At 45.9% G+C, this 16,165-nt stretch overlaps 1 protein-coding gene and 1 non-coding gene across 31 annotated transcripts in view; one reads left to right on the top strand and one right to left on the bottom strand.

Moving 5' to 3' along the window:
* SMARCC2 (SWI/SNF related, matrix associated, actin dependent regulator of chromatin subfamily c member 2) overlaps nucleotides 1–15,736 on the bottom strand; it is a 101,364-nt gene extending 85,628 nt beyond the window's left edge. For 12 of the 30 annotated variants that reach the window (XM_056562273.1, XM_056562274.1, XM_056562275.1 and 9 more), the window contains exons 1-2: nucleotides 15,491–15,730; nucleotides 29–148 (exon numbers count right to left, since the gene is read on the bottom strand). In XM_056562273.1, the coding sequence (XP_056418248.1) occupies nucleotides 29–148; nucleotides 15,491–15,601 (231 nt within the window). In that variant the 5' untranslated portion in view covers nucleotides 15,602–15,730. Of the gene's footprint in view, nucleotides 1–28; nucleotides 149–15,490 lie in introns of all 30 variants that reach the window. The other 18 variants (XM_056562281.1, XM_056562280.1, XM_056562282.1 and 15 more) reach the window with 5 other exon arrangements.
* Nucleotides 15,737–16,044: 308 nt separating this feature from the next.
* Nucleotides 16,045–16,126, top strand: TRNAS-CGA (transfer RNA serine (anticodon CGA)). Its single transcript has one exon. It is a non-coding gene; the product is annotated as a tRNA-Ser (tRNA).
* The last annotated feature ends 39 nt before the right edge of the window (nucleotides 16,127–16,165 follow it).

Raw genomic sequence — 16,165 nt, 5'->3', positions numbered from 1 at the left:
GTCAACGTTAGAGGAAGTCTATAGTTACCGGCAGTTTCGTAAGTGGAGCATTGCTGACATGTTTCCCAAACACTTCTTCCTGGAACTGCAGGAGCTGGACCACCAGGCTGGACAGAGACTTGTTAGTGGGAGGTTCGGCTTGAATGTACTGAAATGGGACATAAAAATGTGCTTATGGTAATGGAGAATATATGAGCAGTGCCATTGAAGGGTTGGTTTTATCAAAGCTGTCCTTAACGTTTTCTACAAAAAGGCACCCCCTCGAGCCCAACATAGGTTAAGCCAGGTAGTTAATATGGTAGTCACAGCAAGCCCCCTTCCTTTCCACAGTCATAGCAGTGCACCCTCCCTTTCCAGCAGAAGTCTCTTCAATGCAATTCTCAAGGGCAGCAGTAAGAGCACAATGTCCCTGCGGGGCCCTACTTTGCACCAGAAGTCAAACAGGCACCCTTTTTCCTGTGGTTACAATAGTGTGCCTCTACCAGCAGTCATAGCAGGCACCCTACCTACTCTGGTTACAGCAGTGCCCTTCTTTCTACTAGTAATCATAGCAGGGACCTTTAAACTGTGGTTACAGTAGTGCCTTCCTTACTACCAGCAGGCCCCATTCCCCTGTGGTTACAGTAGTGGCCCTCTTTCACCCAGCAGTCATAGCAGGCCCCCATCCCCTGTGGTTACATCACTGCCCTTCTACTAGCAGCCATAGCAGGCACCCTTCCCCTGTGGTTAGATCACTGCCCTTCTACTAGCAGTCATAGCAGGCCCCCTTCCCCTTTGGTTACATCACCGCCCTTCTACTAGCAGTCATAGCAGGCCCCCATCCCCTGTGGTTACATCACTGCCCTTCTACTAGCAGTCATAGCAGGCCCCCTTCCCCTGTGGTTACATCACTGCCCTTCTACTAGCACTACTAGCAGTCATAGCAGGCCCCCATCCCCTGTGGTTACATCACTGCCCTTCTACTAGCACTACTAGCAGTCATAGCAGGCCCCCTTCCCCTGTGGTTACATCACTGCCCTTCTACTAGCAGTCATAGCAGGCCCCCATCCCCTGTGGTTAAATCACTGCCCTTCTACTAGCAGTCATAGCAGGCCCCCTTCCCCTGTGGTTACATCACTGCCCTTCTACTAGCAGTCATAGCAGGCCCCCATCCCCTGTGGTTACATCACTGCTCTTCTACTAGTATTCATAGCAGGCCCCCATCCCCTATGGTTACATCACTGCCCTTCTACTAGTATTCATAGCAGGCCCCCTTCCCCTGTGGTTACATCACTGCCCTTCTACTAGGAGTCATAGCAGGCCCCCATCCCCTATGGTTACATCACTGCCCTTCTACTAGTATTCATAGCAGGCCCCCATCCCCTGTGGTTACATCACTGCCCTTCTACTAGTATTCATAGCAGGCCCCCATCCCCTATGGTTACATCACTGCCCTTCTACTAGTATTCATAGCAGGCCCCCATCCCCTGTGGTTACATCACTGCCCTTCTACTAGTATTCATAGCAGGCCCCCATCCCCTATGGTTACATCACTGCCCTTCTACTAGTATTCATAGCAGGCCCCCATTCCCTGTGGTTACATCACTGCCCTTCTACTAGTATTCATAGCAGGCCCCCATCCCCTGTGGTTACAGTAGTGGCCCTATTTCTCCCAGCAGTCATAGCAGGCCCCCATCCCCTGTGGTTACAGTAGTGGCCCTCTTTCTCCCAGCAGTCATAGCAGGCCCCCTTCCCCTGTGGTTACATCACTGCCCTTCTACTAGCAGTCATAGCAGGCCCCCATCCCCTGTGGTTACATCACTGCCCTTCTACTAGCAGTCATAGCAGGCCCCCTTCCCCTGTGGTTACATCACTGCTCTTCTACTAGCAGTCATAGCAGGCCCCCTTCCCCTGTGGTTACATCACTGCCCTTCTACTAGCAGTCATAGCAGGCCCCCATCCTCTGTGGTTACATCACTGCCCTTCTACTAGCACTACTAGCAGTCGTAGCAGGCCCCCTTCCCCTGTGGTTACAGTAGTGGCAATCTTTCTCCCAGCAGTCATAGCAGGCCTCCATCCCCTGTGGTTACATCACTGCCCTTCTACTAGCAGTCATAGCAGGCCCCCATCCTCTGTGGTTACATCACTGCCCTTCTACTAGCAGTCATAGCAGGCCCCCATCCCCTGTGGTTACATCACTGCCCTTCTACTAGCAGTCATAGCAGGCCCCCTTCCCCTGTGGTTACATCACTGCCCTTCTACTAGCACTACTAGCAGTCATAGCAGGCCCCATCCCCTGTGGTTACATCACTGCCCTTCTACTAGCAGTCATAGCAGGCCCCCTTCCCCTGTGGTTACATCACTGCCCTTCTACTAGCAGTCATAGCAGGCCCCCATCCCCTGTGGTTACATCACTGCCCTTCTACTAGCAGTCATAGCAGGCCCCCTTCCCCTGTGGTTACATCACTGCTCTTCTACTAGCAGTCATAGCAGGCCCCCTTCCCCTGTGGTTACATCACTGCCCTTCTACTAGCAGTCATAGCAGGCCCCCATCCCCTGTGGTTACATCACTGCCCTTCTACTAGCAGTCATAGCAGGCCCCCATCCTCTGTGGTTACATCACTGCCCTTCTACTAGCACTACTAGCAGTCGTAGCAGGCCCCCTTTCCCTGTGGTTACAGTAGTGGCAATCTTTCTCCCAGCAGTCATAGCAGGCCTCCATCCCCTGTGGTTACATCACTGCCCTTCTACTAGCAGTCATAGCAGGCCCCCATCCTCTGTGGTTACATCACTGCCCTTCTACTAGCAGTCATAGCAGGCCCCCATCCCCTGTGGTTACATCACTGCCCTTCTACTAGCAGTCATAGCAGGCCCCATCCCCTGTGGTTACATCACTGCCCTTCTACTAGCAGTCATAGCAGGCCCCCTTCCCCTGTGGTTACATCACTGCCCTTCTACTAGTATTCATAGCAGGCCCCCATCCCCTGTGGTTACAGTTGTGGCCCTCTTTCTCCCAGCAGTCATAGCAGGCCCCCATCCCCTGTGGTTACATCACTGCCCTTCTTAGCAGTCATAGCAGGCCCCCTTCCCCTGTGGTTACATCACTGCCCTTCTACTAGCAGTCATAGCAGGCCCCCTTCCCCTGTGGTTACATCACTGCCCTTCTTAGCAGTCATAGCAGGCCCCCTTCCCCTGTGGTTACATCACTGCCCTTCTACTAGCAGTCATAGCAGGCCCCCATCCCCTGTGGTTACATCACTGCCCTTCTCCCAGCAGTCATAGCAGGCCCCCATCCCCTGTGGTTACATCACTGCCCTTCTACTAGCAGTCATAGCAGGCCCCCATCCCCTGTGGTTACATCACTGCCCTTCTACTAGCAGTCATAGCAGGCCCCCATCCCCTGTGGTTACATCACTGCCCTTCTACTAGCAGTCATAGCAGGCCCCCTTCCCCTGTGGTTACATCACTGCCCTTCTACTAGTATTCATAGCAGGCCCCCATCCCCTGTGGTTACATCATTGCCCTTCTACTAGCAGTCATAGCAGGCCCCCTTCCCCTGTGGTTACAGTAGTGGCCCTATTTCTCCCAGCAGTCTTAGCAGTCCCCCATCCCCTGTGGTTACATCACTGCCCTTCTACTAGCAGTCATAGCAGGCCCCCTTCCCCTGTGGTTACATCACTGCCCTTCTACTAGCAGTCATAGCAGGCCCCCTTCCCCTGTGGTTACAGTAGTGGCCCTCTTTTTCCCAGCAGTCATAGCAGGCCCCCTTCCCCTGTGGCTAAAGCACTGCTACTAGTAGTTAGTTATAGCAGGAGCCCCCCCCCCCCCAATCTCCTGTGGTTATAACAATATCCAGTATTCATGATGCCCACACACCCTCCCCTATGGTTATAGTAGGGCTCCCCCCTCACTTTCATTTATAGCAGAGACCAGCACTGCTTTATACTTCATTCCCACGCAGCCCTGGAACATGCCTTCTGCCAGGCATTAGCTACGTGCCAGCGGCCAACTCCTGACTGCTGCAAGGAGATTTCTACATCACAAGTAAAATAACTTTCATAACTTCTGTGTGAACTGCATTGGTTTCTATATTGTTTTACTTCAAGCTTTTTCACAAGCAGATATTAAGAATTGGTTAAATAGAAAGTGTATGACAGATGTGAAGATTCTGTATTTGGTGATTCTGTATCTACCAGGACAATGACCTACGAGTCCTATTGTGAGATGCCAACTCTGATGATAAGGGGGTTATGGAGGTTGTAGGTATAGACACCTTGGTCCTCCTGGTTACCATTGGAGGAGATTGTTGATGTGATCACATTCTGTGCATAAGGATGTGGTGTTCCAACCCCTGTAAAGTCAGTGGCCAACCATGGTAAGAAATATAAAATCCCATCCCTTCCCCAATATCGCGCCACACCCCTACCCTTCAATTCCCTGGTTGAACTTGATGGACATATGTCTTTTTTCGACCGTACTAACTATGTAACTATGACAAAAAGGTGTACAATTATGACATCCTCATAGGACAGTTGTGATGCACGAGGGCCAATGTCTCTGTTACTTTCATACATACAGCATCATAAAAGGCCCTCACTGCAGCCTTCCTCACTGGTATCACCAGCATGTCTGCATTTGAAATGGCAGGAGCCTTTGTACTATGGCAGTGGTCTCCAACCTGTGGACGTCCAGATGTTGCAAAACTACAACTCCCAGCATGCACGGACAGCCAACGGATGTCTGGGCATGCTGGGAGTTGTAGTTTTGCAACATCTGGAGGTCCGCAGGTTGGAGACCACTGTACTATGGGAAACTCTGGTTTACTCTTGTAATACACATTTGGTTGGATGCATGTCCAGCAGAGACAAGCACTTCTTTATACTTCAACACCACACAGCCCTGGGACATGCCTTCTGCCCCTGAGGAAGTCACTAGTTAGTGACGGAACGCATGTGGACCTTTTGTGGAGGGGAACACCTGCCCACATGACCATGTGATGTATCGCTACCTCCTCCTTTGCCTACTTACCTTTGTGTAAGCGTTTACATGTATTCGGCTGCTTGTTTATTTGTCCGTAATTTATTCTAGTTCGGCCTTGACTGTGCACTTTGATATATAGCTGCTGTTTCTATTATTCTTTTATATTGTAATGATCTTTTGGAGGTTTGGCTATTGGAGGTGCTTCATATTGCCCGACTAAGGTTATCAGGTGTCCCTTGGGGGAGCGTACAGGGCTCTGGAGTTCCCCTCTGTGGCTGAGGGTGGCCAGGAGGTTGTGCCCCCTCATTTTTAAATGTTTTTTTTATCTTTGTGAGGCTACTGTTTTTGTGTAATCATTAAATAAAAATGATTGTATAATTATTGGTGTGCACCTTTTCTTGTTCAGTAGTTTATTCCTTCTGCCAGGTCTAAGCTATTTGTCAGCGGAAAAATATATTTATTGGAAAAATAGAGGCGCAAGCAATGTCGGTTGGCATCTGATAGCTGCTATCTGCTCTTTCTCCAATAACAAGTGGTCTATGACATGTCCAAGTAATGGTTTCATCCCTGAAGTCCACATGCATCCAACCAAATGTGTATTACAAGAGTACACCAGAGTTTCCCATAGTACAAAGGCTGCTGACATTTCAAATGTAGACTGTGGCAGAGGTCATGACAGCCATCATGCCCCCTAGCATAGACATGAATGGAGGGGTGTGGTGTGACGCAACAAGGGGGCGTGGCGTGATGCAACAAGGGGCGTGGGGTGACGCCATGACCACTGCCGCCGGAACCTAGCGTTCGTTCAGAACACCGAGTGCTGCTCAGAGATCGTGGGGTTCCAGCGGTCAGAAATCTTATTCCCTATGCTTTGGATAGGGGATAAGATGCCTAGTAGTGGAGCCCTTTAAGCCTTAACATTTGCATGGCAAAAAAAGTCTCCCACTTTGTTTTTTAAGTGTTTGGTGAAGATATAAGTCAGGTGATGTACAGTTGAGTTCATAAGTTTGCATACCCTTGGAGAATTGGTGATATATGAACCATTTAAAAAAAAAAAATCGTGAGCGAGCAGGCAAAACACATTTATTTCATAAAGGGATTCATATTCTACTGTAGGTTATAATAAAATGGCACAATCATAAAACAAAACATGGCAACAAATTAAAAAGAATTTAAAACTATCCCAGTTCAAAAGTCTGCATACTCTTAGGGGGAGATTTATCAAAACCTGTCCAGAGGAAAAGTTGCTGAGTTGCCCATAGCAACCAATCAGATCGCTTCTTTCATTTTTCAGAGGCCTTGTTAACAATGAAAGAAGCGATCTGATAGGTTGCTATGGGCAACTTTTCTTCTGGACAGGTTTTGATAAATCTCCCCCTTCTTTCATAAAGGGGTTATCCAAGATTTGAAAAACAGCACCACACCTGTTCTTAGGTTGTGTGTGGTATTGCAGCTTAGTTCTATTGAAGTGAATGGAAGAGCTGCCCAATCGCCCTGACAAAATGTTTCTAGGTCATGCAAAGCTGTTTTACATGAACTGTACATTTTAGGATCTCCCCAGAGATCCTAACTTATAAAATACATTTATCCAGCGGTCAGGCACAGATGGATAGGCGTGGCTTGGGGTTCACAAAGCCCCGCCGCCGCCGCCATACCTATCTTCTCCTTTCAGCGCTGGGATCACTGTGTAGTAAGACCCTGACTTGCGCTGCGTCTTACTAAACCGCGATCCCAGCTCTGAAAGGAGAGGATAGGTATGGCGGCAGCGGGACTATGCAAACCTCAAGCCACGCCTATCCAACTGTGCCTGACCGCTGGATAAATTTATTTTATAAGTTATAAAGAAGGAGGAAAACCCATAAAGGTATGGTTACACTCACATTATGGACATCTCATGACAGTTGCGCTTTAAATGAGATCTGTAGTGCTCTGAACTTTATCCCCTATCCGAAGGATAGGGGATAAGTTTTAGATTGTGGGGGGTCCGAGCACTGGGGCCCCCCGCGACACCCTGTACGGGGTCGCGGCAATGTACAGGAAAGGGGGCGTTCTGTCCCCGCATGATGTGGCAGCCGGCACACCCCTCCAGGAATCCCATAGAGATACATGGAGGGCCGTACCGGCTGCCGCGTCGTGTGGGGACAGAACGCCCCCTTTCCTGTACATTGCCGTGGCCCCGTGCAGGAGATCGCGGGGGGCCCCAGTGCTCGAAGACTTATCCCCTATCTTTCGGATAGGGGATAAAGTTCAGAGCACTACAGATCTCCTTAAAGGTCAGGAGACTGTAATGGCCACTCCAGAACTTTACCTTTTTTGCTGCAACCATTGGAGGGTCAACTTGGTCTTGTGCTTTCATTGGAGAAGATTTATCAAAACCTGTGTAAAGGAAGAGTGATGCAGTTGCCCATAACAACCAATCAGATCGCTTCTTTCATTTTTTACAGGCCTATTTAACGATTAAAGAAGCCATCTGATTGGTTGCTATGGGCAACTGCACCACTCTTCCTTTACACAGGTTTTGTTAAAGCTCACCCATAATCTTGCTGGAAAGTCCAAGGACATCCTATGCGCAGTCAGTATTTTCTGATAACATGGTGCATTCATCTTGCCCTCAATTTTCTATGTGCAATGTGCAAGAAACAAGAGCATACACACACACACACACACATATATATATATATCCACAATCCAAAGAAAGAGAATGGAGCGGTCACTCACCAAAACTTCAGGCTCATACATGTAGGGTACAAGCAGGTGCGCTTAACAAACGACGACGACGACCGTTTCACACTTGCGTGCTTCTTCTCGTCAACCAGAAGAAGCACGCAAGTGTGAAACGGTCGTCGTTGTTTGTTATGCGCACCTGCTTGTACCCTACATGTGTGAATAAAGCCTGAAGCTTTGGTGAGTGACCGCTCCATTCTCTCTTTGGATTGTGGATTTGAATGAACAGTTTCATATCGGAGCTGAGCACCACCAGTGCCAGACATTCCACTCTACAGTAGTCACATACCCACCCCCACTAGATAAATAGGAGCCCCCACCTCTTCTAGACACTGTTAGTGCCAGCAGAACTCTGTGTATATGTATATATATATATATATATATATATATATATATATATATATATATACACACACACACACACACACACACACACACACACTTCATTGCAGGCTATTTTTGCTTTGCAGGATTGTTTGCTTGACATATCCTATGTCCCAATTTGTATGTAATTATTTATACTTCATAATCTATAGCCATCCTGATGAGGTCAGTGAGTACCAACTGACAGAAACGCGTTGAGGACTTGACAGTTTATGCATTAATTATTAACCATATCAAATCTGGAGTATATAATTAGATCTATAGTACATATTGAAAAAACATATTGCAATGCACTTATTTCTATATATCCTGAGTAAACAGGTAACTCAGGTGTGTATTGTATGCCTGCTGCTTGATACACATGACGCTCATTTTTAATGGTGATTGGTTCACTATTGGTGGATTAAAAAAACATATTATATATACTATAATACTTTATTAAAAAAGTTAAGTTTTAATAAGCACTATCCTATTACTTAGTAGTTAGTGGTTTTGTGGATTCTAGTGCGGGACAGTATATACCTAGTATGGCTGCATGAGGCCTACTCATTGCAAGAGTTATTTTTTTAATTTTTTTAAAGGGCTCTGAAAAATAAATGAAACAATCTGATTGGTTGCTATGGGCAACCGGTCAACTTTTGGTTAACTTTTTTGGTTTGGTCACTCCCCATTACAGTGTGCCAGAAGCTATGAGGAGTGTAAAGGTCTTGTCGGGCATATTGTAACCAGTGGCATTGGCCACAAAAAAGAATCATCGTATTGTGCTTCTTGATACAATCACGCCGTATTTTTCCAGAGCGGCCTGTATTTCTGTTAAGGTTACCTGCGGGTTTTGTTTTGTATCCTGAACAATTCTGGCAATTCTGTCTGAAAACTTTCTTGATCTACCTGACCTTGGCTTGGTATCAGGGGATTCCCAAATTTTTAAGACTTAGGGTGCGTTCACAAGGCCGTCTGTCCCCGTTTTTTCTTCCCGTTTAGGTTCCATTGTTGCTGCTTGTAAACGGATTACAAACAGTTGTAAAATAATCCCAGTGATGTCAATGGGATTTTTTTTTTATAACCCTTTCACATCCGTTTGCACCGTCTTCGCTCATTTCCATTTTTTTTTTTTTGAAGGGAGAAAAGACGGTGCATGCAGTATTTTTTTTCTCCCGTCACAAGAACGGAAGAAAAAAAGGATACAGTAAATTTAACTTTGAAGTCTATGGAAAACGGATGAGCCTTTAATGTCATCCGTTTGCATACGTTTTTTTCCATCCGTTTGCATGTTATTGTCCGGTTTTTTTTTAGGACGGTTTTTTTTTTGACAGGAGAAGAACGGGACGGGTCTAGACAGCCGTGTGAACGCAGCCTTAGGATATCTTTTTATATCCTTCAATTTTTATAAAGTTCCATTACCTTGTTACACAGGTGTTTTGACAGTTCTTTTCTGCTCCCCATGGCTCAGTATCAAGCTTGCTCAGTACAGCCATGTATAAGCTAACAAATTAAATCAAGGAGATATATCAAAATCTGTGTAGAGGAAAGGTGGTGCAGTTGCCCATAGCAACCAGAGTGCCTTTGAAAATGTAAAGCTGCAATCTGATTGGTTGCTGTGGGCAACTACACCACTTTTCATATTTATAAAAAATAAATAAAAATGATTCACTATATTTCAGGTCCCATAGAGGACTATTACTTGCAATTTTTCATTTGCAAACACTTTTCAGTGCTAGGCCATAACATTACACTGATTAGTGTTATCAGCAATCTGCTTCTCTAGCCTGACGAATAAAGCATGGTGAAGGAGAGCGCCAACAGTACGGCAGATGATCGGGGGCCCCGCAATTGCAGAGGTACCATTGAGCCCCCCTGAAGGACCAGCACCAATATTTTAACACTTAGATCCTGTGATCGACTTTGACTGAGGTATTTAAAGGGTTTATGCTGAACATTGCTGACCGTGATTTTTACACACTGCGGGTTTTTTTGTGTCCATTTTTCCTGCAATTTTGCACTGGTGGAAGTAAAGCATAAATTGGGATTTTTACCACCATAGAGTACTGTAAAATAGTGCCATTTTGCAGCAATTTTGCCAATATCGCAGAAAAAAAAATACAGAAAAAAAATACACCAGAAATATGATCAGTCATATATATATATATTTTAAATCAATGACAAAATTTCACAATTCCTTCCCGGGTATGAAACCTTTTGAGCACAACTGTATACCTCTGACATACGCCTATCATGGAAGCCTTAAAGGGGTGCTCCTCTGGAAAACATAATTTTTTTAATCAACTGGTGCCAGAAAGTTAAACAGATTTGTAAATTATTTCTATTTAAAAATCTTAATCCTTCCAGCTCTTATCAGCTGCTATATGTTGCACAGGAAGTTCTTTTCTTTTTGAACTTCCTTTCTGTCTGACCACAGTGCTTTCTACTGACACCTCTGTCCATATTAGGAACTGTCCAGAGCAGGATAGGTTTGCTATGGGGATTTGCTCCTACTCTGGACAGTTCCTAAAATGGACAGAGGTGGGTGTCAGCAGAGCGCACTGTGGTCAGACCGAAAATAAATTCAAAAAGAAAAGAACTTCCTGCGGAGCATACAGAAGCTGATAAGTACTGGAATGATTAAGATTTTTAAAAACAAGTAATTTACATATCTGTTTAACTTTCTGGCACCAGGTGATTTAAAAAAATATATATAATTTTCCAGATGAGTACCCCTTTAATGCAGAGACTCCCATGTAAAAAAAAAAAATATATAATAATAAAAAAATAAAAAAAAATTTTTTTACTGGATCTTGGCTACAATACAAAAATGTATTATAAAAAGTCTTCCAAGAAACAAATACAAACTAGGCTACGTACACACCACATTTTGAATGTATACACCAAGGGTGTCCCCAACATACAGCAGATATATCCATACAATGACATGGTAGTTATTGCCTGCAATGCAAAGAAATAGCATTGTACAGTATATGGGTTTTTTAGTGAGTGCAAACCACCCGATGAAGGTTAGAAGGCCATTCTTTGTGTCTTCATTTGGACAATAGAAGGACTATTGCTAGGTCTGTGAGTTTTCCAGACGCATCCGCCTAACATATACACTATTTGTGATGCGTACATAACCTCACAGAGAGAACAACAGACTTTCCCCTCATTCTACAAGAAATAATATAAAACAATAGCAAAGCATTACACCGCGCTCACACCGTGTCACAAGGTGATACCTATTCAGGGTTCAGATGGAGCGGTCTGTATGATGCACCTTTTCTCCTTCTATACTTCCAGTAGTGCCTCTAGGTTCACACTGCGTTACGGCTTCCATCAGACCTAAACGCGATGCCAACATACACTGTAACGGAGGGCAACAGATGGCATTTATTTCAATGACTCAAACAGAATCAACATTCTGCATGCCCTTTTTTGAATGTGGATAACACAGACCATTTTTGAGTATAAAGCGGTCGAAAAACAGCGCATACGGCCAGAATGTTTACTCCGTTTGAGCCATTGAAATGAATGGCATTCGTTGCCCTCCGTTACAGTGTACGTTTTCAATGGGACGCCAATGGATATGTCTGACCAGCCCTAATGCAATGTAATCCTAGCCTTATCCATTCTTTTCTTTCCTTAGGATATGATTATACTTTATTATGGGATTTTTTTATGTTTCAATGGTGACTATTAACCATTGAATTTTGTGTATAATGGCCCTCATTTACTATTCTAAACCCGACCTCTTTTGTTGGGTTTTTTTGTCGCATATTTGTCTGCGCCATGTCGCAGACATCGTGCGCCAGTCTGCGACACGATTCAACATTTTTTCCCGACGGACCCGATGTGGATTCTCCCAAACCCGAAAAAGGGGCGTAACCCGACATTTCTGAGCTTTCCCACGTATTTATAAAGGTTTCCAACCCGAATTTGTTGAATTGTTGTGGATTTTTTCCCGACAGCTCAGAAGAGTTGGAAACCAAAACCAACAAAACCCACGTGCGACAAACAGGATGCGACATAATAATAAATATCAGGGGAAAAAAGCAGTCGGGTAAGAAAGCAACATAGACTTACAACCCGATTTTCTTAGTAAATGAGGGCCAATGTTTAGTATTGCACTATATGAACCTCTCAAAAACTATGTTTTTGTGTACCATGTTTCACTATTAAAATGTATTTTATGTATACGGCATGCATTGGCAAAACGTATTGTAGTCTATTTTGCTTCTATTATTTTGGTGCTATGATACTTATTCTGCTGCCATAATCCATCCAACCTGTCATTTAGACTCTACACAGATGAATATACCGGTACTACCTTTGTATTTTGGCATCTGTAATACTGATTTAAATCCTAGTCAGACTAGTGTCTGATGACCTTACCTGATAGCTGTCAGTCCAAGTCATCAGACCAGCGATCAGGCTGGGTCTGGCATTCATAATAATTTTGGAAGAAATTGACTCTGGTTTTCTATTCCTGGATATCCCCTTTAAATTGTTATCCGGCAGTAGGATATTAAAAAAATAATAATAATAATAATTGCCTATTCTGTCTGCAAAAAAACAATCCTCTACCTAACTCCTGCACTCCCTTGGCCTCCTGTATCGCTGCTTGGGGCTTCCGGTCTTCTTCCTGGTGCTGGGGCTCCATACGTTACATTGACAATCACTGGCCAAGTCAGAAATCGCTGTGGACAGTGATTCACTAAAGGCACCAGGGAAGCGTGGAAGGTAAGTAGAGGTTTTTCTATAGCAGACACAATGGGCATATATTTGTTTATTTTTAAAACACCCTACCGCCATCAAAAACTTTTATCAGTCGGGGACTGAATAACGGTAGAGGTGCACGCTAAGCGTGTTCTCTCTTGGTTCTGTGTCACATGACCTGGACAGACTTAGGCCCCTTTCACACTACCGTTATGACCCAGTAGTGCGACGGCCGTCAGGACTGCCGGGGAGAATAGCGGGAGAAAAAAAAAATAGTGCTTGCACCGTCTTTTTCTCCCGATATTCTCTCTGAAAACAGCAGCGCCCGACGGAACCCACTGGCTATAATGGGGTCCATCGGGACCCGTTATTGCCTGTTGTCCCTCATCAAAATGATGACCGTCAAACTCAGAGAAAAAATAAAATAGTTTGACGGCCGTAATTGACAGGGCGCAACGGTAGTGTGAATGTAGCCTTAGGCTTTGTTTACACTGAGGAAGCTCCGGACAGAAACTTCCGTTCGAGGGTTGTGAGGAGCACCCGGACATTGCCATCCTCAGACTGCCATGTCTTCGGTGACGATTCCACCTAAAGAACGAGCAAGTTCATTCTTTTCGGTAGCAGGATTTCAGCGGCAGAATTTTGTAGTGTGCACGGTGCAGCAGAATCTCCTCGCCAGAAATGAGATTCTGCTAGAACAGAATTTCTGACTAAAATTCCTAAGCGGAATTTTGGATGCAAATTCCATATTGGCGTGGTGCTCCATTCCTTTCAATAAACAGGACCCAGCACAAGGGACACCGCCAGGTCCCGCTGACTCAGAATGGGGTCCGTCCGGTTTCCATTAGGGGTCAGTTGTTTTAGCGGGGGAGAAAATGACTGCTTGCAGTATTTTTTATTTCTGTTAAAGTGCCGTAGTTTAGACGGACTAATCGATAGAGCTCCTTACAATGCTGATAAGAACGAATGAGAATTAAAGGGGTACTCCGCCCCTGGCATCTTATCCCCTATCCAAACGATAGGGAATAAGATGTCAGATCGCCGCTGTCCCGCTGCTGGGGACCCCGGGGATCGCCGACGGGATAAGATGTCTAGGGGCGGAGAACCCCTTTAAAGGGGTTATCCAGGACAAAAACTTTTTTATATATATCAACTGGCTCCAGAAGGTTAAACAGATTTGTAAATTACTTCTATTAAAAAAATCTTAATCCTTATAGTACTTCTGAGCTGCTGAAGTTGAGTTGTTCTTTTCTGTCTAAGTGCTCTCTGATGACACCTGTCTCAGGAGCTGTCCAAAGTAGAAGCTAATTCCCATAGGAACTGCACAGAGAAGAATAGGTTTGCTATGGGAATTTGCTTCTACTCTGGACAGCTCCCGAGACACGTGTCATCAGAGAGCACTTAGACAGAAAAGAACAACTCAACTTCAGCAGTTGCTAATTATTGGAAGGATTAAGATTTTTTTTAATAGAAGTAATTTACAAATCTGTTTAACTTTCTGGAGCCAGTTGATCAAAAAAAAAAAAATAAATAAATAAGTTTCCCCCTGGAATACCCCTTTAAATAAAAGTCTAGGGGGTCTCAGACACAGAGTCGGGGGGGGGGGGGGAGTGGCTCTCTACCTGCTTGTTCTCCTTTGAACACTCAGACCCCAATTGTAAAAAAATTTTGACATGTTCCCAGGACACGTCAAACGTTTTCAACAATTGACAGGTACAAGTAGGAGACCTGCCTCATTTCTGTCTGTTGGATCCTGTTTTTGGGTACGTTCCCACCTGGCGTATTTTGCTGCTGCGTATATTATTTCCCATTGAAGTCAATGGGTTACAAAACACGCAGAAGCAAATAGGTGGGAACGTACCCTTAGTGGTACGTTTCCTTAAAAAATAAAAATAGAAGCTTTCCGCATGGGCCCTGGCGGCTATGGAATTACCTGGTGTAGGTGTTGGCTGTGTACGGCGGCAGGGATGCTGTGACTTGCCTGACTCTAGTCTAGGTCAAAGGTAACTTGAGATTACAGGCAGCACGTGCAGCCGCCGCCGCTGATCGCCAGCATGTAAACACTACAATCCTCTGCTGTCTAGGTCACCGGCTTATGACATCTAGGAGATGGCAGTGATCTGCAACCTGCAGCTATTGCAAAACTACAACTCCCAGCATGCCCGGACAGCCTTCGGCTGTCCGGGCATGCTGGGAGTTGTAGTTTTGCAGCAGCTGGAGGGCCACAGGTTCTGTCGTCCATAGAGATGCACTAGGCTGCAGACAGGGTCAGGGTAAGTGAGGACAGTGGTCACATGACAGCTCCTAGACCTGACAGCTGGGCTATGAATGGACATCTGGTATATAGGGCCAACACGTTGTCATGGAGAAGCAGCAGCTTCCAGAACAATCGCAGGGCTGCATATTCTGCCTATTTCTACGTCTAATGTGAACAGTGCCAAGGATGCGACATCTGGGAACATGTAGGCCTTACACATCCTGGGGTCATACAGCCCCCCCAAGCTATCTGCCCCCAATTGTCGCTTCCCCCTGCGCCCCCTATGTCTACAGCACAGCAGAAAAGGTGACAGGTCGGCAGTCGGGACGCCCCCTCCCCCCTAATGTCGCGACTTTCTCCCCCTCTCCACCCCTCAGCCCGGCCCGACTTCTTTGTTCTCCAGAAAGAGCAAAAGGGGAAGACGGTGCAGTCCTCTCCAGGACACCTATCATTTCCTTCCGGTACCTTCTTGTAGTTTTTCCCCAGCCATAGCCGCACGTTGTCGAACTGAGAAATGGTGTCAGAGGACTCGTAATATTTCACGTTCGGGCCGCCGTCCTTCTTCCGCACCGCCATCTTCTGCCAGCCTGCCCGGCACTTTCCAGCCACATAGCAACGAGGACCTCTAGCGGCTTCGCAGTGCAATTACATGGCTGAAAATAAAAGAAGCGTGTTGCAATAGTGACATCTGCAGGTCGAAAGGGGGAACTGCGACGCGACGGCGTTGATGAAAGAGATAAAGCGATATCACTACAACTCCCAGAATGCCCCTGCAGCTGAGAAACCACATCTTGTAAGCTAATGAGTCAAAGCTGTGCCGGTAATGGGCGATTAATACCAAACGCGTAAAGGATTGAAAAAACGAGAATCATTAATTTGCCACACGGGGGGCACGAACCCGAGGAGATAACAATCCGCTGAAGGAGTTAACCCGCGCCGGGCTCTCCACCAATGAGCGTGAGGCGCGCGAGGAGGCGGCTCGTAGATTGTGAGGGAGCTGCGCGGCCCGTTGGCTGACAGTCACGGTGGCCGAGTGGTTAAGGCGTTGGACTCGAAATCCAATGGGGTTTCCCCGCACAGGTTCGAATCCTGTTCGTGACGGTTTCAGCTTTTTTTTTTTTTTTTTCCTACTTTTCTCAT

Source organism: Hyla sarda, chromosome 2 (assembly GCF_029499605.1).
Source record: "Hyla sarda isolate aHylSar1 chromosome 2, aHylSar1.hap1, whole genome shotgun sequence".
Classification (NCBI taxonomy): Eukaryota; Metazoa; Chordata; class Amphibia; order Anura; family Hylidae; genus Hyla; species Hyla sarda.
Note: the sequence above shows the minus strand (reverse complement) of the source record. Positions and strands in the feature narration are given on the sequence as shown.